Here is a 21553-nt window from a genome sequence, read left to right on the forward strand (position 1 = left end):
TCCATTTTCTTGGTAGCGGCTGCTGATCCTCCTGAATACATAAAGTGGGCATGACCAGTAAAAGGTTCAGAGCCTGCACTGAGCAGCTCAAATGACCAATAGTGACTGGCTGGGTGACTTTAAAATGTAAAATGGAATATGAAATTTTTCATGGAATAGGTTCTCAAAAACTCAGTGGTCTTTTTGTTACCAAATACTATAAATAATCCATCCTTCTCTCAATGCTATAGGCTGGAAAAATTGTAGCAGTTTCTACTGTTGTTTCTTTTCAGGAGCATTTTGCAATCTTAGAGATAATAAATAATTTCCTGACCAGTTTGTTTGTGAATTATTTCCTGTGTCTCAGGGATATTTTGCTCAGAAGGGCAAGCCAACAAATTGTGATCAGGCAGTGATAGATCTGCTCCGCAGTGGTGTACATTTTTCTTACCACTGTCGAAGGCATCTTAGGGCTTTGGTCAGGGCTTTCTCTGACCATCCTTGGTAGTTTATCCAGATTCCTGCTTCCTGTCAGCTTGTTGCATTGGAAGTGTTTGAAAATGAAATGTCCTTCTTTATTCTTTAGGCACATATTTGTTTTTGCATCTCTTTTCTTTGTGGTATCAGCTGAAGGCATCTGCTACCAGTTCTTTAGGATGTCTTTCCTCAGTCAGCTTGGTCCATCCTAGGACCTTCACAGCATGATGTGCATGGGTGATATGCCATCCCATGTTTGCCATCAGGTATCACAGCAATCTAAGGGATGAGTCCATGAATTTAACTTGCTAACCCAATCGTACATGTTCATCCAGCTCCAGATCTGCAGCTGAGACAAATTAATTAAAGCCCGTTTACACCAGTTGAGGCTTGACCCCAAATTTAGATGGAAGGAAAAGAGTTACATCAATTCTTTCTTTTTGATTTATCTCTGGTTAAAAGTGATGCATCCTTTGTGTAATGTAGCATATAAAAATTGCATGGTATCCCATGCAATTGGTGAGCTGTCGGGACGTTCTCCCTCCTTTCTGCATTTCTGAAGTGACCGTGTGGGTAATCCAGTGCTGTATGGTACATGGGTGGAGTAAACACAATTCTTTAGACCTTATCATGTTTGTGAGATTTCCTTATAGTGCTGCAAATTAGAAACACACCATGCTCTATCTTTGTCAGAACTGGATCATGTTAAAACCAAAAAGCATTTGCTGGTGGCATTAGGGAAGTTTGAGGTTAGTTTAGATCTCTGAAGCTTTTACAAGGGAGTTGACAGAAGCATTATAATGAGCCCCCAAGCCCTTTTGTCTCTTTGCATAATTTGAAGATTTCACAAAACAGATTGAAAGTAGTTTCCATAGACCAGCTGAAATTTATTTAAATGTAATCGGAGCGTTTGAATCTGTCCTACCACCTTCCATACGCTTGGACGGCAGGCAGCTTGAATAGCTCCCTTCATGGCTGGAGCCGGGTCCTGCTAATGAGTGGCTCACCCTGCTCCAGTGTGAATCAGAAAGGAGCGCTCGGTGGTGACAAAGCCCTCGTTAGTCAGCTGCTTCTCAGTGATGACATTGTCATTACTGGCCCTTTGGATCATCAGTGTGAATATCTAAAGCTGCCAGATTAATAGGTGACCCGGTGTTTGCGCAGTCGGCTGGAGCGGGCCCCTACACCGAACCGAACAACACCGGGGGGATGTTGAATGTCACCTCCGGCTGGTGGTGAGGCCACTCTGGCAGTGCTTGTGGAAGCGGCTGCCTGCTCTGGGCTGTTACCCAAGGGAGCCGATGCTGGAAGGGAGAACGTTGTCTCCAGCAGGTGTTGCACATTAGGTGGCCCAGAGCTCACAGTTAAGCTGACGTGAAATTCCTGGGGAAAGTACTTTCCTCTAGTATTTTTCCATTAGAAATGCATTGCATTCTCTCTCCTCTCCTGATTGATATTTTCCCTTATGTGCTGGAAGGGGAGATTTTTCTTGTTCCTTTAAAGCAGAGTAGAGTTACTGACTTCTGACAGGTTCCTCCTTAAATATGAACTTTTCATTTCCAAAAGCAAGCTATCAAGTGATCTGCTTTTCTGGATTGCTCATGTAAATGTAAGGTTGGTCTCCGTAGGGCACTTAAAGCAGGGTAGTGCAGAGCGTGAATTTATGATACATCGGTTGCTCTGGGAATCCCAGGTGGGAGCACCCCAGGCTCTCTCTCTCCAGGGGGAAGCAACTTGCTTTCAAAGTTAGCTACCATGCACGGAAGTATTTGGCTCATATTAAGAGCATGCATGCAATAACTATGGAGTGGGAAATGTGCCCTGAGTATGCTGCTTGGCTTACCCTCTGCCTTTTCCCTACTGGATCAGGCCTCTGAGCAGGCACCTCACACCAGGCCAGGAATGCCTTCGAGCAACACCCATGCTTCCCTCTTCAAATTGCAATTTTGCAGTTGCCTCCTGATGACATTGTGGGCAGTGTTTTGCCTCAGGGCTGTAGTTGTATGTTGGTGGAGTGTGTTGCAGGGAGGCAAGACTTTCTCCCTGGCTCCTTTCAAGGAGTTTCAGAGAGGCGGAGAGATGCTGGAAAGGCACATGGTCGCTTTAGTGCTGACCAAAGGACTGATCTGCTCTGGGTGGTGGTGGTGGTCCCTGCACAGGGTGCTGCTATGGCCAGTTTGACCTGGCGTGGATGCTGCTGAAAGGTGGGTAGTGAGGAAGCACAAATGGCTCAGCAGAAGCAGATTAGGTTAATAATATCTTAATTATGTGACTTGGCGCCTAACAGGTGGAAATGCTTATAAAACAACTCATAAAAACATTTCAAAGAGAAAGGTTTGCAGCTGAAAATTGGCCAGTTTGCCTTGTTTGGGGGCCTTGTTGCTCACAAGCACAGCCAGAGTAAAGGTCTGTGAAGGCCAGGACCTCAGGGCCACGGTGGGGTTGTCATCATCCTCGCTCTGCAACTAGCGACCAGGTGACGGGGTTTATCCGCACAGTGCTGTGAAGCGCTCGGGGATGGAAACCCACAGAATTGTAGAGCCATGCCAGCCGGCTGTGAATAGCTCTGAATATGAAGACGATGTTTAGCCAACTACATGGTTTATTGAAAATAACTCAGGAGTCTCTTCACTGCAGTGCCCTAGTGAGTGCTAGGGCGTATGCGAAGTCGGACCGGAGTTGTCGCCAATAAATTTGCCCAAAAGACCTCGTTCTGTGATCAACTGAACGAATTTTAACGTGCAAAGAGGTTACTCCAAGGGGAAGCTGATGGAGCTCAGCCTAAACTGTCCTTATTCAGATCATAGGAATGAAAAACTCTTAATTTGGCAGTATCACAGTGTGAACAGAAACCCAAACACGGACTGCTCTACTTCACCTATCGGCACCTACATACTGTATATGGATTTTGATATTGTCCCTAATATGTTGCAAAGGATGACTCATTGGTTTTGAAAAAAAAGCATCCAGATGTAACTAGAGAAATTTAATTATGGATTCTGTGTGTTCATTTGGAAATTTTTTTTTTCTCTAAGGGAGAAAAGATGTTGAGCAAATAATACTATATTTAGAACAGAACTTACTTACTAAAATTATAGCTGTACCAACAGATAAATAAACATAAACTAGTAGCATGAACCATTAATGAAAGATAAATCGTATGAAGGGAAATGACAAATGTTTACAGTTTTGGCAGGATTTAAAACAGGGCATGTCTCCTTATGTACAGCAACTGTTTTAACAGCTGCTTTTTTTCTTTTTTTTTCCCCTCCCCTAAATTATTTCAGGTTTTTGAGTCATGATGCAAGAATCTGGGACTGAGACAAAAAGTAACGGTTCAGCCATTCAGAATGGAGCGAGCGGTGGCAACCATTTACTAGAGTGCAGCCTCCGGGAAGTGAGATCAAACGGCGAGACACCTTCGGTTGAAATTGGGGCTGCAGATTTAGCACATCTTCAGCAACAGCAGGTACTGTAACCTGTATTATGAATTTCCTACTTACAGCAAAGCATAGAGCTTTTAACCCTCAAAACCCTTCGTATTTGCCGGTCAGGGGATGCTTTTAGGACTTGCCGATGGCATTCCTTACATCGTTGTCCGCAGAGGGTTGCAATCGTAGTGTAAAGGGAAATGTTAGATTTTTCTGCCAAGGTCCGTTTTCAGGCATTCCCTGGAAAGGTGCAGAGATCAGCGCTCGCTTCCACTGCCTGCATGTGCCTGGTGGCTGTTACTGGGCGAACAGCCGTATACAAATGACTGGTTTCCAAAATATGTCATGAGGTGGAAAATACACTAACGTGAAGTTTTGTTTGCAACAAATTTTAATATAACCTAGCAACCTCTATCAACAGAATGTTTTCTATTAGTGAAAAAGTTTGTGGAGGTATCTACCGCAGCAAAACTTGAGAAGAAATAAACGAATTAATCGTGTGTCAGGACTGTTTTCACTGAGGAAGAATCAGAACGAAATTATGTATTAACATTTTCCCTTTGTGTTTTAATTAGTGTATTTTCTGGGAAGCGACCAAGTTCACCAGTGTAAATTATGTACATAGTGTGTTTGGTTGCTTTCTTTTCCCTGATAAAATTTTTGAAGCCCTCGCAGGAAGTTTTGCAGCAAGCTGCCGGGTGCGGTAGAGCCGTCGTGAGCACGCTGACGCCTCACCCTCAGTTTCTCTCATGCAATAAGCGTTCTTAAACCCATTTAAATAAGCGACCGGCAGCTGGTTAAGACTCCCCTAAGTGTACAGTGATCTTTCTGGCGGGTTGTTGTGGTGAAGAAAAACCTGCAGTCAAAAACGAGGCAAACTGATGGCTTGAGAAGGAGCAAGGGACCCCGTTTGCCAGCCTGAGAGGGAAAGGTGCCATAATTAAACAAGCCGGAGAAGCGGAGGATGCTGAGCGCGCAGCCTTTGGTCCTTCCAGTCCTTTTCATCCTACAGGTTTTTACTTGAAGTGAAAATACCATCGGTGAGAAAATCGCAGCCATGCTGAATTCATTACTGCAGTAGTCACACAAAACCACGGATAAAATTTCAATAACTGCAGGCCACAGTTGAGTAAACAGTTGCACTGAAACTTAATTCCTGTTGACTTTTCCCTCGTTCTTCGCCAGGGGCACATTCTGGTTCGTAGTGCAAAGACAACAGGGGTTACAGCTTTGATTAATAGAGGACAGTCGACGAGCAGTGGGAGCAGTAACGTGCGCTCGGCACAAAGGTCTCTGCCCTCCGACCGGCTCGGTCGCGCGGCGTTTTCCACGCGGGCGCTGTGGGGTTTCCCAGCGCTGCCGCCGCTCTGCTCGGGGAGGGAGAGGAGCGCGGGTGCACGCACGCGCGCGTGCACGCTGCCCGTAGCACGCCGCGGGTCTCCTTCCTCGCAGCCTTCCTCGTGCCAGGGCTCCTCCGCGGGCGCCCGCTGCGTCGGGTGACTCGGGCGCGGGCTCGTGCGCCTGCGGGGCTCCCAGCGGGGCTCCCAGCGGTGCACAGCGCGGCTTAGCTCTGCGGCGTGCTCGCACAGGGCGCAGGTTTTAGCATATAGTTTGTTTATCCTCCGCCTCTGCCAGAACAATGAATATGTTCAGTTCACTTGTTTTTCTCCGGGTTTGTAAAAGACCTTTATGTTCTGTGCTTGAATCCTGCTGCTAATTGGTTTTGATGAGTAACTTTTCCATGGAGTTTTCCTTTTGAAAAGCAAGTTGATGGCAAAGTTTGCAATACTTTTTTTTTTTTTTTTTTAAAAAAAAAAGATAATAACAAAAGGGCAATCAAAGCTAGCATAAAAATATCAATCTTTGTGTTTGGAAAATATTTTTAAATGCTGAAAAGAAAAAACCTTGTTGTTTTCAGACAGCTAATGCAAGCATTTACAGATACACATACAACATGGAGCATAATGTTTAGATGTTTCTCCATATACAACATATGCTCTCAGGTCACTTAACAGAATGCTTTCTACAAAACGCTCCTTCAATACAAATGAATGGGTTCTGAATTAAACAGCTATTTCTTAAGAGCATTTCATTCAAATCTTTTCTTTTTGCCACCTGGCGCTTGTTTTGTCAGAAAAAAAACCAGCAACGGGTAGTTTGAGCTTCACTGTTCTGGTTAGTTATCTGTTTCCATCATGAGCACAGTTGAGCAGAGAAACCTGGGCATATAATGGCTTATATAAAGCATCAGTGTTGAATTTTTCATCACTTTTTTGTTAATTTTATGAATTTATGAGGACTGTTTTGCTGCTATGAGAAAGAGAAAACAAGTGCTTACAGTTTTCTTGAGGAAGTTTAATAAGTTCACAAACTTGTAAATATTTTATCGTGGAAAAATATGGAGCATCGCAGATGTTCGTATGTTTGAGGGAATAATGTGTGATGTGAGCTGTCTTGCAGTAAATGCAGGGATGACTCGCAGGACAAGTTTTGCACTTCCCATGTCATCTTAGAGCGATTCTGCCACGGAAGAAGACAGAGTCTCCGAGACTTCCCTCTGAGAGCGATTTCTTCCCAGCTCCAGGGAGCTTGATGGGCAGCACCTCTGAGGAACGGATGGGTCATGTCAGAAGTAGATGGGGTGAGCAGGGTTTGGGTGCCCTGAGATAGGCATGATGGTCACCGTGGTCAGCACGCTGCCTGTTGAGACCTGCAGCCAGCCTTCAGCGTAGGGTTGGGGAGTGGGGCCCTGGAGCTTGCCCCCAAGAGGCTCACACCAGCTGGGGCACCAGAGAGCTCCAGCAACATCTGTTGGCTCACAAAGAACATCTGGGAGGTGCAGAAAGGGTGGCAGAGTGACCCATGGGCGGAAAGGCATGCTGAATGAGGGAAGCTCCGACACAAAGCGTGTAATGACGAGGTGACTCTGGCCTACCGAAGAAGAATAAATAGAGACTCGGGGGGACAAACTGCCTTTTAATGTCTGTGATTACAGCTTCAGTTGCTTCAGTGATTTCTGACATCTACTCAGATAGAGGGTTTGATGCTTCAGTCCTAGTCAGTTCTCTTTTTAAGCTTATAAAATAAATATTATTTGTTATGATTAAGTTTTATCCATGGGACTATTCCTTAAAGTGTTCTTCACGTTATTAGTAGAGAAACAAAAATGTGAATGGACTAAAGAGGAGGAATATAAAGTTGAATTCCAGTATATTAGGGCAAGACACAAAATGCTGTGTTACATGGTGGCAGAAAAACAAACCTCTCCACATCAATAGAAAGATCCACTTTGATACCAAAACTAAAAGTACTGCCCCATGAGTATAAAACTCAGTATCTTTTGTTTAATCCAGAATGCTTTTGAACTTTTTAGGAGGTATGACTTTAATAGTAATTTGTTGACAGATTAGCTGCAGAGATTGCAAAGAGTTTATTTTGCAGAACTGGCAGGCTCCTATCAGTGTTCTCTTAAGGAAAAAAACACACATGGCTGTTTTGCAATTGCTTGCATTTATTGACAACCTGCGCTGAGCAGGCAGAATTGGAATGTTTGTATAATGTAAACCTATAGCTTGTCTGATGAAGTGTAGTGTACTTTTAGGTAGTGCATAGATTACTTGATAAAGAGGGTTACAAGGTGACTATGTTTGTGACAAACTAGAATAGCAATATAAATGTAAGTAGTACAGAGAGAAACAAGAAGGAAGTTTATATAAAGGATTGTTCTTTTGTAGGAAGGTTTTGAGAAATGGGAATGGTGATACAAATGCAACTGGTACAGAGAGAAGGAGGAAGTTCATATAAAGAATTGAGCTTTATGTAAGAAAGCTTCTTTTCTTCATTTTGTCTTTGAACTGAACTATAATTATGAAGTGTCACTTTAAACTTTCTGAAGGGTTTAGATAACACCATGCTTGCTAGGTGTCCACAAAATAAGGAAAGAGTTTTTTTTTCCATAAACAACATTTGAGTTTCATATACCATATTCTCAGTGCATCTTGTTCTGTACGTTCTACAGCTTTATTCCACACAAATGAAAAATGCAGTTGTATTCATATGTAGGAGGTAAAAAGTATGTTTCATACACATGAGAAATTTTGGACTGGACTCTGGTATCTGTGTCCGTGTCAGTCGTTTCTCCACAATTGGTCTCATTGGCTTCAGTTGCAGTATCTGCGGTATCAATGTGAAGATGTCACAGGTTGGCCCTTTGGCAGCAGTTACTTTGAGAAGTGCTGAGACGTGAACTGTTAGACTAAAGAAAGCCAATTCCAGAGGGAATATGTGGTTTCTGCAGAGCGTGTTCGTGTCCAGAGAAGAAGAACTTGCGAAAGAGATGGGTGATTTGGTATATTGTTGAGAGGCTGCTTTAATTGGATGGATTGAAAAGAATATTAGACTAGAGAGAATTCTGGGCGTTTCAGGGAGGAGATTAAAGTTTTATATATATATATATGTATATAAAGTAAAATATATATATGTTTAGTTTGCTGGGTTTCATCTTATTTCAATAAGCCATGGGGAGGGGTTACAAACTGCATCAGGAGTTTTATGGTCCCATTGATCACGATATGGACTTATCTCTTTAGAACAAAACTGCTAAACTAGATCGAAGATAAAGTCTTTGTTTCGTATTGACATAACTGGGTTAGACCAAATTTGTTTGTTAGACTTTGAGGGAGCGTGCGTGTTGAGTCATTTTGTCCAAAGAGGCACAAAGCCTAATTATTAAACTGCTGTTGCTATTGAAAGAGCCATTGGAGAGTATAGATTAAGCTACATAGTGGTTATTGGGATTGTGTCTAGTTTTGTATTGTAGCACACGGATAACTGATGATTACAGTAACATCACGAAAAGATCACTGTGTGTGTAGAGCTTGTGCTGTTTCAACAGCGAATGTGAAAGAAGACTTGACACTCCTAGTAACTTTGTGCCTTTATGATTCATAGTTTTCCCCCAAGTTCTCCGATTTCCCAACATTGAACGGAAGGTGACATGATGTCTTTTTAGTCATTCAAATCTAATAACTTTTAATCTGAAGGTTAAGTAGTGAGATATAAACTAAGAGATGATAATATCAATTTTATGTTCACTGAAGGGCACAATATACCTCTTTCTAGTAGAAGGAAAATTGTGCGTAAAATGTCTTTTGCTTTTCAATGGAAAAGCTGTGGCTCTGAGAGCTTAGGAATGAAGCAGCGCTGGAAAAATTAAATAAGTTTTAGCATAGGCTCGCTACCTTGCCTGGATTTTAGAATCAATGATTTTGTCCCTTAATAATTCAATTTTTAGATCTCTTGCCAATGAACCGCGCTGAGAACATTCATGCAGCATTCTCTATCTTCGCTATTCCTAATGTCTTTGTTATAACTACTTATTGACATCAACAAGCCTTAAATTTTCTCTAACTGTTGAAGGGTAAGGGGAGATTACCACTTCATTGCAGTTGCTGAGCCCTCTTTTTCTTTTTTCTTTTTTTTTTTTTTTTTTTTTTGCCTTGGTTTTGTCTTGTTTTTCTTCTAAGGTCTTTGATAAATAACTGCATAAATCTTAAGTTTTCAAAGCACCTTGACATTGGTTCCCAGAGTTGTGCATTTGTGTGTGTGTACAAGCATGTACATGCAGAAGCTGGGTCATTAGATATCTAATTACCTGAATTATGTGCCCATCTGAATCCAGAAGTCTTCTTTAGATTATAGATGCCTATTTCTGTATTTTATTTTATTTTTTCACAGTGGCTGGTTTTACTTTCACTTGTAAATTAAAATAATTCAGAAATCGTTTAGGTTTATACGGGTTCTTTAAGGAGATGTAACTTTGGAAACCTTTGCTGGTTTGTTTTTTAACCTCGCATCTCATGAGAAACTTCATCCATGAAGTGTTTGCTCCTTGCCGTTCTCGTAGACGTGTGCTCTCCCCTTACGTTTGCTTGCGCTTACTCATAAGCAAAAGAGTTTCCCCTTGAGGAGGTCTGTTAAGGGGAATGTCACAAAGGAATGTTTTAAAGCTCCTCCAGCACATGTATGCACTGAGAAAGAAGTTCAGTGGACATTAGAAATAAATACCTATTTCAAATAATTGATGTCATTAAAATTATTAGAGACTGTTCCTCCTCCATTGATCTTTGCACTTTCAGGTTAACTAAGAATCAGCGCAACCAAACCTGTGATAAAGCAAACGGAAAACAGCAGCACGCCTTTTGAGGTGTAGAGTTGCCTTTAATTCAGATGAAACTGTTCCTCATGGCGTCTCTGTGTAGCAGGATGCTTAAGCACGTGCCTAAATTCAAGTGCATGAGTAATCTTGCTAAGACCACCGGCGCTTCTCAGGCCTGTAACATCGGCACTGGGCTTAAGTGCCTTGCTGAATTAAGTCGTACACAATTTCCCCTCCCCGAGAAGCTGTATGGATTACCGATATTTTAAAAGTAATTTAGCTTTATTTGGCAGTGCCCTGCGCGTAGAGGGAGCGTTCGGCAGTGCCTGGTGAGCGGGAGGACAGTTGCGCTGCTTTGTCGCTGCTGTAGCTGCTGGTTTCAGCGGGGTTTGGTCTGACCGAATGCTCCCGAGCGAGACGAGAATCGGAGGCAGTGGTTTCCAGTTCCTGCGCTACGTGCTTTCTCCGGCGGAGCTGCACCGGCTATCGCAGCAAGTGCGGAGCAGCTCGACGGTATGGTTGTAATTTGCAATGAGAACGTTGTAAATAAAGATTGGGATATACAGGGAAGTGCAAAGCTCCTGAACACGGTGCAATTCATGAGCTTTTTTAACTGCATAGCCCTCCATTAATTAAAAAAATCAGCAGAAGATAATTCTGCGATGTTTAGCATAAATGTCATTTAATAGTTACAGTTTCGCAAGACTGATGCTGCTTGTATTGTTGCTGCGATCTGTGTTTTGTTAGCTATGCTCACTTCATTTTCTACACATAAAAAATGTATTTGCAACTCGTTTTAAATAGTGCAAATATATCACTGTTTTTTTCTACAAAAGCTATATATTGCATCTGTAACATCAGTGTCATGTCTCAGACATTTCTGAAGCCCAGGGCAAGTGCTAGCTTTATTACAAGTTGGGCTTTTCAATTTATTCATAGTCATATTTCTTCCTTTTTCTTTAAAAGGTTCTTTTTGGGGGGACTACTGAAAGTAAGGTGCATAAAGTGAAGGATGGAGAGAGTTAGGCTGTTTAATCTATCTGGCAATGTGTTACAAAACCCATTGATGTAGTTCTCCTACTCGCCTCCGAAGAAGTCCATGCTCCAAGACAAAGTAAGGGAAAAGAGGCCAGAAATGGATATGATTTCTTGTCTTCTGGGCGCTGACATAATCCGGATTCTCATTTGTGGGATAGAGACCATAAAGATTGAGAACTGAGATTATTACAGAGAGAAACATCACTAGGCCTACTGGCACGCGCAAGAGAGTTGCAAGGTTGGAGATGGGTCATTTTTGCTTGATAGAACATTTTATTTCACATTTTGGGTAACTTTTTATCAATTTCCTAAGCTGAACTTACTTAGGACTAATTCTTTATACATGTTTTGGGCCCTCTTACCTTTTAATGGAAATAATCAAATTTTTGGAAGCATTTTGTTCTTTTCTAGCAAGCAGCGTCATTATTAAGGGGCACAACATGAATATTTTAAATTTAGAGATGCAGAGCAAGGTCACAGTTTGCCTCCAGAATTTAAAGAAATCAGGATTTCATTTCACATAAAACCTCTGGGGCTGATACTTAAAAAAAACAGCTTTTAACTGGCATTATGCCAGTTATGGCATAATTTGCTATGGGTCACTTAGCCTTTTTTTTTTTTTTGTTAAAAGACTTGCCAAAGTTCAGGTGGGATTGCAGGCTTTAGTAAACTGTATCTTGAAATTAAGTGCAGGAGAAGAGGGGAACAAATTTTGTCTGCTTAAATTAGAGCTATCACAAGCTAAGGGAATGGGGTTGCTGCTGATATGCTCAAATTAAATTTTCCTTAAAAAATGGCTTATTATATCACTGATACCCCCCCCCCAAAAAAATAGATAGTGCCAGGAAAGAACTGCAACACTAGTAAAATGTAGTAGGACCACTGACAGTCTGGCATTCAAACCTTTCCTCCTTTTGATTGTAACCAGTCAGTTAAAATCCCATCAGGGTTGGTCGCCAGAATTGTGTAGGCAGAGGCTTGGGTGGCTCTTCCCTTGTACTGGACGTCATCCTTAACCAGCAGCAGACCCAGAACTTCGGGGGGGTTTTGGCTGCTCTCTCAGAAAGGAAGCTTGGGCACTTTGTTGTTAAACCATCATCCTTTCATATTTTTGTTTCCACATAAATTAAGTGATTCATTGAAGTGGAAAGGTCAGATAGACATGAGGAACATTAAATGGAACTTGTTATGAAGCAGCAGGGCCCCGCATCTTGCAGTGAAGACAAGAAATAAAATATACTGTAATTTTCCTGCATGGGGGAGTTTTGGTAGCACTCAAGTCCTCAAAGTATGTTTCAGCTGCCTCCAAGAGGCTTTTGCTGGCCCTCTGCTGAAAGAGGAAACTTGATCTGAAGGTTTTCTAGCACAGAAAAAACTCTGTTTTTGGAAGAGTGGCTGTAGTATATCTTTTCTTTATTGTAATGCATTATGTACCCACTTTTATAACAGATCAATCCTTCTCAGAAAATTCAGAGGAAGAAAAACAGGTGTATTTGGAAAGCAGCTGTTTCTAGATTTTGTTGGAAAGTCTAGGACCTTTTCGATGGACAGGCTGGATAAGGTGCTGCTGTATCGGCGTTAGTTTCGTGCTGAGTTGTTGCCTGTTCTGTAAGTGCAGTTTGGTAGGTTCTCTATCATGGTGCAGTAAAATGAGAAATAGATTAGGAAGCGGTGGAGTCTTTCGATGAAGATTAGCTTGTACCATCAAGAAGGTAGAAGCTTACGGTTCCCCCGGCGCTGGCCCAGCAGTGAGAAGCGATAGGTGACCTTAGCGTGGGCAAGCTCACATTGCAGCAAGCTGAGCCTGTTTGTATGCAGGCCAAACTGGAGCCAGGCGTTACTTCTGCAGGAGGGTCTCCCAGAGCAGAAGGGGCCTGCCCTTCTCCACCTGCTCTAAGGCAACTCGTGAGGATCTGCAGAGGTCCGCCAAAGCTGGCGTTTCCGAGGAAGGTGCCTGTTGGGGATGTGTATGACACTTGGTGTGGAGGCGCAGGGTACATCCATCGGGGTGAAGGCTCCGGCTCTGCTGCACGTGCGTAGGATGATTTTGGGGGCCGGGGTGGGCTGTTTTGCAGGGCGCTCCGTGACTAGAGGAAACCACACGATCTGCCAGCTGCAAGGGTGGGCTGTCGTACTCGGTTGTAGCCGCTCGTGAAGAGCTTTCTATAAGAGCTCGAGGGGGGTTAGTACAGCTAAACCTAACCCGTTCCCAAGCCTCTATTCCCAAACCATTCTGTTGGGGATAGAGTGCCTACCTTTAGTTTTCTCCTGCAGTTGAGTAATGTTTTTGGTAGTAGAATGGGCCCTGCTTCACTCCCACTACAACCTGGCTTTCTGACTCACAGCCGTCATCACAAACATGCTGCTTGGGTAGCGGGAACGTTATTTTGTTCAGCAAAAACAATCTACTTCATTGCGTTCTGGTAGTTTTAATGCTGTATTACAGATCCAAAAGAAAAACTCTCCAAGTCAGTATACAAAAAGCAGACTTATCTTTTATAGTATTCTTGAAACAAGTGTAAGACTATAACACTAAAGCAAGTTTTATTAAATCTAGGTATGAATCCATAGTTAAGAAATAATCTACTACTTTCTTTCAGTTTCTTGTCTTTTTAATTAGTGCCGGCAGTGGGATTGTTAGCTTTTAAGATACGGTAAATATGAGCCTATTAATATTATAGGACATAATACTCAGCAAGGTAAAGAAATGCCAGTAACTGTAGGTATTTTATAGACAAGTTAAAAGCAGACCATTTTCTGTTTGACAAGTCTTCCTTTATTGCTGCCGTGTTTAGGTACACAGACGGGAAGCCGGGAACGGTAAACTTTCTCCAGGTGTCTGGAACAGCTGTCCCTGACTGATGGGCGCGGGGACTGCCTTGGGTGTTATTCCAGTCGTAGGTGGCATGTTTGAGCCCCTTTACACAACAGGGCAAGTGTTTGGAGTTTAAAATAGTTCTGTCTCCTTGTTTTGCTTGAGCAATGATTCACCAAGTCCTCTGATCAACGAGGAGGCTTTTTGAAGTGTTCTACGGTTGGTTCTAGTCTTCTAACATGGGCAAGGACTGGATTAGAAGGGTTGCACAGTGGTCAGCTCTGTTTGCAGTATTTTCTTTGTTCAAAAATTAGGGTGTTTGTTTTGTGGAGGGGTTTTATTTTTCAGAGTTTCTGTCGACCACCTGCTTTTTTCCTAATTGGTCACAAGGACAATTGCTAGGCGTAATAAATAAAAGATACGGTCTGCCAAGGCTGTGTCATAGGGACTGTATGTCAAAGATTCATAAGCTGCAAGCAAAAATATGTGCCTTTCCCCGGGGGCAGGGAAGTACATGCCATATTCGTCTTTGAAGATCCTTCCAAGGCCACTGAGAAGTCCATGCAGGTAACTTTTCTAGCTTTGGCTGATGACCTCATTATGTGCAGCAGCCACACCACAGAACAGGTCAGTCCATGAGCCCAAATTTACTGTCTTACGCTTTTTTCTTAGTGTTTAGAAAAACAGACCTCCAGTCTCTGCAGACCAAAGCCCAGAGTAAGTATATCTTTTAGTGGAGATTTCGCTGCTGTCCAAGCACGGTGATCCAGTGCTTAACTAACTTTCTGTTAGAAAGCTTCTTCCCAATGCTTAACCAAAATGGTTATACTACAGGTAAAATATCTTCCTTTTTGTTGACTTTGTAACGGGCATAAGAGCAGATCGTCTCCCTTCCTTACAGCATCCTTTTCCATAATTGAATACTGTTCCCCTTTCTGTACCCTCAGTCTTCTCAGAACTTGGATGAACTTAGTTCTCTCCTCGTAAGTTGTATTTTCTAGACCTGTGATCACTCTGATCACTGTCTTTTGGACTATTGCGGGGCTCAAATGGCATGATCCTCCAGCTGAAGTTTTACTGGAGCAAGTAGAGACAAAGTATTTTCCATCTTATGATTTGCAGGCAATACTCCGGTTTATGTATCTGAGTGTGGTTCATGCCGTTTTTGCAACAGTACGACCCTGTTGACTCATGTTCAACTTGTGATCCACTGTAATCCCTAGACTTCTTTCCAAAGAAGTACTGTGAAATGAGTTGTTTTTCCTGTTGTATTTACAAAGTTTGGGTATTCCAGCTAAATTGTAGCATCTTATCCTTAATAAATACCATTCCATTTTTATACAGAGTATTTCTCCACTTTGTCCAGAGGATTTTGTATTCTAATTCTGTCCTGCAGCATCTTTTCAGTTGCTCCCAGTGTAGTATCATCTGCAGATTTGCTAAGTTGTCTGTTCCTTCATCTGTGTTGTTCATAAAAAAGATTGATGTCTGCAAAGTGCATTTGCTAAATCCTTCCATTTTGACAGTGACCCATGAATACCTATTCCCAACATATAGTAGTTTTGTTAAGACTGTTTTTGCTAGCTTGCAGATGAAACTGTCATCTGAGACTCTATCTTTTAAGTCAAAATATAGGACTTCTGTTTTTCCTCTGTTCAAAAGACCTGCCAATGAATAGATCTTTCCTCTTGGTTTTAAAAGATTACTCACATATTGGACTGACCTCAGTCATCTGCACTTGACCTTCAAAACAGAGTAGAAGTACTTCTGTCTCCTTCATTGGGCAGGACAGACCATGAAGAAGAGCAATCAAACATCACTTAGCTTGTTAAAGGCTCTTTACAGTTAAGGGATTAATTAACTAAGTCAATCAAAACTGAGATTTTCAAAACCTTGTTATATAACTCATCCTAGCAAAACATCAAAGAGTTCATGCATTCATAGGGGCAAAAGTAGCTCTCACTGCCAAATGCCAGTCTCATTTTACTGGTTTTCTTTGTGGAGACTCAAACGGGATTTGGCTAAAGAGAGACTGTAGGAGGATTGCACCTAGAGACAGTCCACAGTAGCTCTCCCTATTTTGTCTTCATATGTGTCTGGTTCATTTCATTTCTTATTTCTTCCAGAAGCACAGTCTTAGCCAGAGGAACTATCTTCTCTGTTGTTTTCAGTCCAGAATCTAGTCTCAGAAACTGCTATCTTTACCACATATCATGTCCCTCCATCTCCAGTCTTTTATCAGATTGTCCTTGGAGCAAAAGATGAGCAAATGAGAGTGTCTTTCATTTAACTGTGAGTGTCAGTGATAAAGCTTTGAGAAGGCCCAGAGATCCACCCCATGTCTCTGGGTAGGTTGCAGGGTAGTCTTTACTCTGACCCCCTCCTTCATCAGCCTCTAAAATCTGAAGGACAAAACAGAAGGATTGAAGGAGAGGGGAATAAAACACATTTCATGTGGAATGCACAGAGCCCATCCAGAACTCCCAGTAATGACTGCCATAACTGTGCCTCTGTCGCTTGGAGGCCACCATTCCTCTCTTTGCCAAGTCTCTGTCGTCCACAAGACAAGACATCTGCAGTACATTTGTTTAAAGCAGGGAGATGACAAGCATTGAAACAGATGTTGGAAAGCAGAGCAGCAAAAGGCCCGTACTGAATGAATAGCCCATAGGGTCTGAGCTGTTTGATGGCTGATTACAGTGTTAGCCAACTGTTCTTTCAGAGCCGACCGAACCCAGGAGATCCCAGCGGTAAGAGTTGTACTTTGCCAACATGTGGTGCTCCTTTTGTCACTGTACCTTTTCAGATGTGCGCAGGGAAAACACGGGAAACAGGATCATAATTCAAAACCCCTTAGATGAGTAGCACCGTTGCTTATCCAGGCTGAATTGAGTCCTAGTTATGACTTGTTCCATTGGAAAGCATCAAGAGCATGTCTCGGCATCCAACAGCCAATATCACTCATTAGTTTGAATGAGAAGTCTGTATGCAGGCTTTATCAAAGCTACAGAGAGTTTTATCATGATCAACATAAAACAATATTCTCTCTGAAACCTCTGCACCATATTGCCATATAAAAAGCAACTAATGTCTAGTGATCCTTGGTATATGAAGTAATTCAGGTTTATCGCAAGCTGACAAATTATGCTTTGACAGCAAAGAATCCCTTTCCTACCTGATCTCATGTTTCCTAAAGCTGGCTTTTCACCTTCTCTGATCTTGCCTTTAGAAGCTGATCCCCTCGTACTGGAAAGATATAGCTAGTGTTAAATGAACTCATGAAACTCATGAGTATTCACTTGTTAGTAATCTTGGAAAGGGTACAAACTTGCCAAGTAAGGGAGCTGGACTGGTGCTAGCTTGGTTCGGTTTCGTGGGCAGGAAGTGAATGGAAAAGTAGCCTCTCATAACAGGGAGGAAAAAAAAATCCGTTCTGTTGTCCTCTGTGGTAGCCAGGGAATGACCTCCAGAAGCGGCAGGCATTCAGCATGTAGTATCACAGTGTCTAAACAAAGCCACAGCAGCTTTTCAGGAAATCTCTGGCATGCTATCCTGTAATGTGACACTGCTTTTTTTAGTGACACAGCAGCTAACAGTTGAAGGATTGATCATCTTTCTTGGAGAGGAATGCCAATATTTTCCTCGTTAGCCCCTTGCAATCTTCCTACTCAGAATCACCAGAAGAAAGGTAACCGCTGGCTAATGATGTCACTGAAGTCTTATAAGGCCAGAGATGCATAGGGCAAAATATCCTCCAAGATTGCTGTTGGAGGAAATACTCAGAAGTGTTGAGAATACACCTCAGGATCCTTAGCATAGCTGTCTCTTTGGACATTGTTCCAAGTGTCTGATGTGGTCCCGTGCAACCTGTTGAGGTGGTGATTCCACTGCGAAAAAAATGTTACATCAAAAGGCTCTTGTTCTCGTGCTGAAGTCTGCCTTCCACAATGATCTCAAATGATCAGGATGCAGAAGTGCTGCCCCCTTGTCCGGGGCTAAGATGGGGCTAGGCCCCACACTTGGTACTTTCCCAGAACAGGAAGGGTTCCTCTTCCTGGGTCCACACCTTGCTTTGTACAGGTGGAGGGATCAGCAGCACAAATCGCTGGTAATTGTCTTGCACCCGGGGATAGCGCTCTTGCACTGCTACCTTAACTAAGAGAAAGATGAACAGGATTCTCCAGGCTATCTGAGCTGTCTGCAGATGTGCTATCTGCTAATGAAAGATCGTTCAGCTCAATCACATTTTCATCTTATCCTGGTAGAAGGAAGAAAGGGATATGTGTCTCTTCTTCCACTCTGTTTTTTTGTCATCTGATTCTTCCCTTTGTGGTGTTACAGAGACAGGCAGCAGGCAAAAAGCTTGAAAGTCATTACTGTGTTGCTCTGGTCTTTATAGGGACTTGAGCCATGTAGAAAAAGCATTTTATGAAAGGACTGGTTCCCATATGTTGAAGTCCCTGGACTGTGCTGAACCTCCTTATATCATTGCTGTGTATCCAAAAGGATGAAAGAAAGAAAAATGCAAGACACCTGGAGTGACTCAAAGTGAGGGAGAGCTTCTTTGAGCAGGTTTTCTTACCTGGCCAGGCCATATCCAACCGCAGACGCGCCACAGACATGATTGTCCAAGCTGGCAGCAGTGGCTGGCTTCTGTTCTGCCCCCCAAAACTATTTCCATTTGTGGAGGCAGGGAACAGTACTGAGGAATGTGCTCAGGCTTATTTTTATTTTCAGGAAGTCTCGACTGATACTGTGGTTTCGCAGCCGGCACCCAGGGTACTGCCAGTCCCCTGCAGTTTATCCGGTCCAGCCTTTTCCGCTTTTTTTCCAGATGAGCTTTGCTCCTCAGGTCTCTCTATTCCTGTCGCCTTGAAACAACACAGATGGTGTGCAAGCATTAACGTAGCCCAAAGTTTTGAGCTGACCATGTAAGCGAAGGGCAGTAGAGGGGCACGAGTGTGCCTTTGCCCCTCTGAAATGGATGTTCCTCCGGACAAAGAGGAGTTTAACAGCAGGTGTAAAAGTCCTGCAGTTATTTAGAAGTGTGTTGTGCCCAGATTTTTGTGCTTGCTGTCCCTGAAGCTGACTTTTCTGACTTTGGGATACTCGTTTGGTGCTAGTGTCTCTCAGCCATGTTTTGCCCGGTTTGGGTCTCCCTCCCACCTGAGCTTTTCCTGCGCTTGAGCTGAGGCACACGTGGGTGGCTGGGGCATGAGACCCGGGTCCCTTCGGTGGCGCGGGGGCCACTCAGGTGGTGGAGGTGCCACGTCCTGCTGGGGCCAGAGTCCTGCCTGGCCAGAGCATCTTCGTCTACACTCACCAGCCTGGGGTGCTCCTCTAGTGCTCACCAGCCCAGGGTGCTCCTCTGGGTGCTCAGCAACCCTGAGGGCCCTAATAGCTCTATTATTCTTCAGATGGGATAATTTAGGCACTGTGTGTGGATTAAGACACCAGACTTTAGGCATGACCATTTTCAAATCAAACTGTCCATGCTTTAAAAGTTCAGTTATCCCAATTCCGTTCTTGGCTAGCCGCTGGAAATCAGCTGAGGCCAGAGGGAAGATGCAAGCTTTCTGCCCCTCCAACTGAACGAACAGCCAGTCTGTGCGCCCACTTTTCTTCAGATTGAAGCAATGAGAGAAATAGGTCTCAGTCTCTGATATAGTGCATTCGTGGAAAAGAGGAGTTTTCTGGCCAGGTATGCACAGATTCAATTGAAGTAGGTCAGCACGGCTACTCCTGTGATAACAGTGTTTATCAGCAGGCTAGCTTTAAAATGAAAAATGGTGCTGAGATTGTTACAGTGGAAAATATTAATAAATAATTGATCAATAGTAGAAAAGGACTCTAAATAAACTTCAGGGTAATTAATGGGCTGTGCATTGTCAGGAGCGTGCATGCAAACGAAGCTCTGGATGTAATTAACGTATCGTGGGCTGAAGGACATCTGCAGATAAGGGTTAAACAATCCATGGAAGCTGAACTCATCAACCTGTTTAAACTGCTAGACTTGTTTGTTTCAATAAAACTTTTCTCTCTGCTGTGTACATATTTTATAGCATGTGTCTTTCATTCTGCAAGAAACACTTAAAGGCGGGTTTTTAATACAATGTTGGTAGCAAAGTATGAAGGACAGAGGAGGTAACAGAGAAGGCAACTTGCTAATGCAAAAGCAGTGTACTGGAAGTCACTTTTATTTCTTATTTATAATCTACACGCACGCTCTGGATAATAGATGACAACGCTCATTCAGTACTTTAACTTCAAAGCCGAGCGAAGGCATGGATGACAGAGCTGGGAGCTGGAACACAAAGGTACTAACAACAAGAGGAAAAATGCCTGTTTACTGGATTGCATTTGTTAGCACGCTGTCTTCAGATATTGTTCCCCCAGGAATAGTGAGAATATGTGCTGCACGAACAATGATTTAACATCTGAATATGGTACTTAAAGAGTTTTCTGTCTGGTAGTAATGTGATGAAGGCTTCTGAATGGAACCTGGGGACTTCATTGCTTCTATTTATCTATATGTCTCTCTGGTTTTAGTCAGTGGTAATTGCATATTTAACCCCTTAAATAGATTTAACCCTCTCAGCATCAGCACCAAGTTCTTTTTTTTTTCTTTTTTTTTTTTTTTTTTTTTGGTCTCACGTCTGCTTTTGTTACACTACAGCTGTGCTGCTCGCATTCCTTGCCAAAAAATCAGGAAGACAAAAGGAATTTTGGAGAAGTTGTAGCCAGGGAAGTGCACTGAGAATAATACCAAGCTCCACCTCTCTTTCTCTCTTTTCCTCTTCTTCCTTTTTTAAGGAAAGCAGAGGATAATAGCAGCCAGGGAAAGTGTTTTAATGGGATTCAGTACAGCTGGGAGCCTTATAGCAGAGAATGAGGGGGAGAGAGCGAGCTATAATGAGGGGGGAAGTTGCAGATAGGGCAGTAAATCAACAGTACAAATTTACTGCTTACTTCAGCACTCCACTTCTCTGCATCTTTCTCAATTAGCACTTGTTCTGGGGGGCTTGCTTAATAGCTTGTGTGAAACAAATATTAACCTAAATTGTTTAATTATATCAAAATCTTGAATTCCTCCAAGACGAAAAATTGTTTTTAGCTGAGAATACATCTGCAATAAAACATCATCTAGTTAAAGTAAACGAGCTCTAAGGAAAGCCATAAGATTGTAGCTGAGCTACTTTTACAGTTTATTTTCATGGTATTTAAATTACGATACCAGTGGGTATTTTTAATTAGTGCCTCTTTAAAGTGTGCACTTGTCTACATAAGCCATTTTGGCAAATTTGACTCATTCATACAGTGGTTGCTGTAAAAGAGGCCAGCACAGCCTGCAGGAATTGGAATTAAAAGTTTCTGCAAGCTGTTGTCAACATGACCACATCTCATTAACTTAAAAAATGGAGATTATTTGCCTGAAAGCTTGATTTGACTAACAGTAATCAAATATTAGGCTCAGTGCAGAAGGAGGAAAAACAGCTTCGCTGTTGTGATCTATATCCTTAAGTGTTGTGTGGTTCACTTAAATAGCTATGTCGTATTTCTGCTTTGACAAAGATAATAGAGAAAAAAAGGAACAATAGTAATAGATATAGTTTTGTGAATAACCCAAGCTTATTTTTATTTTACATTCTGACATAC

General features: G+C 42.6%; 1 protein-coding gene across 10 annotated transcripts in view; it reads left to right on the forward strand.

Annotated features, from left to right (window-relative positions):
* The window catches only part of FOXP1 (forkhead box P1), a 370707-nt gene that overhangs the window by 213821 nt on the left and 135333 nt on the right, over positions 1-21553 (forward strand). For all 10 annotated transcript variants that reach the window (XM_062585701.1, XM_062585713.1, XM_062585712.1 and 7 more), the window contains one exon: positions 3744-3925. In XM_062585701.1, the coding sequence (XP_062441685.1) occupies positions 3755-3925 (171 nt within the window). In that variant the 5' untranslated portion in view covers positions 3744-3754. The remainder of the gene's footprint in view (positions 1-3743; positions 3926-21553) is intronic.

Source organism: Rhea pennata, chromosome 12 (genome assembly GCF_028389875.1).
Source record: "Rhea pennata isolate bPtePen1 chromosome 12, bPtePen1.pri, whole genome shotgun sequence".
In the NCBI taxonomy this organism is placed as follows: Eukaryota; Metazoa; Chordata; class Aves; order Rheiformes; family Rheidae; genus Rhea; species Rhea pennata.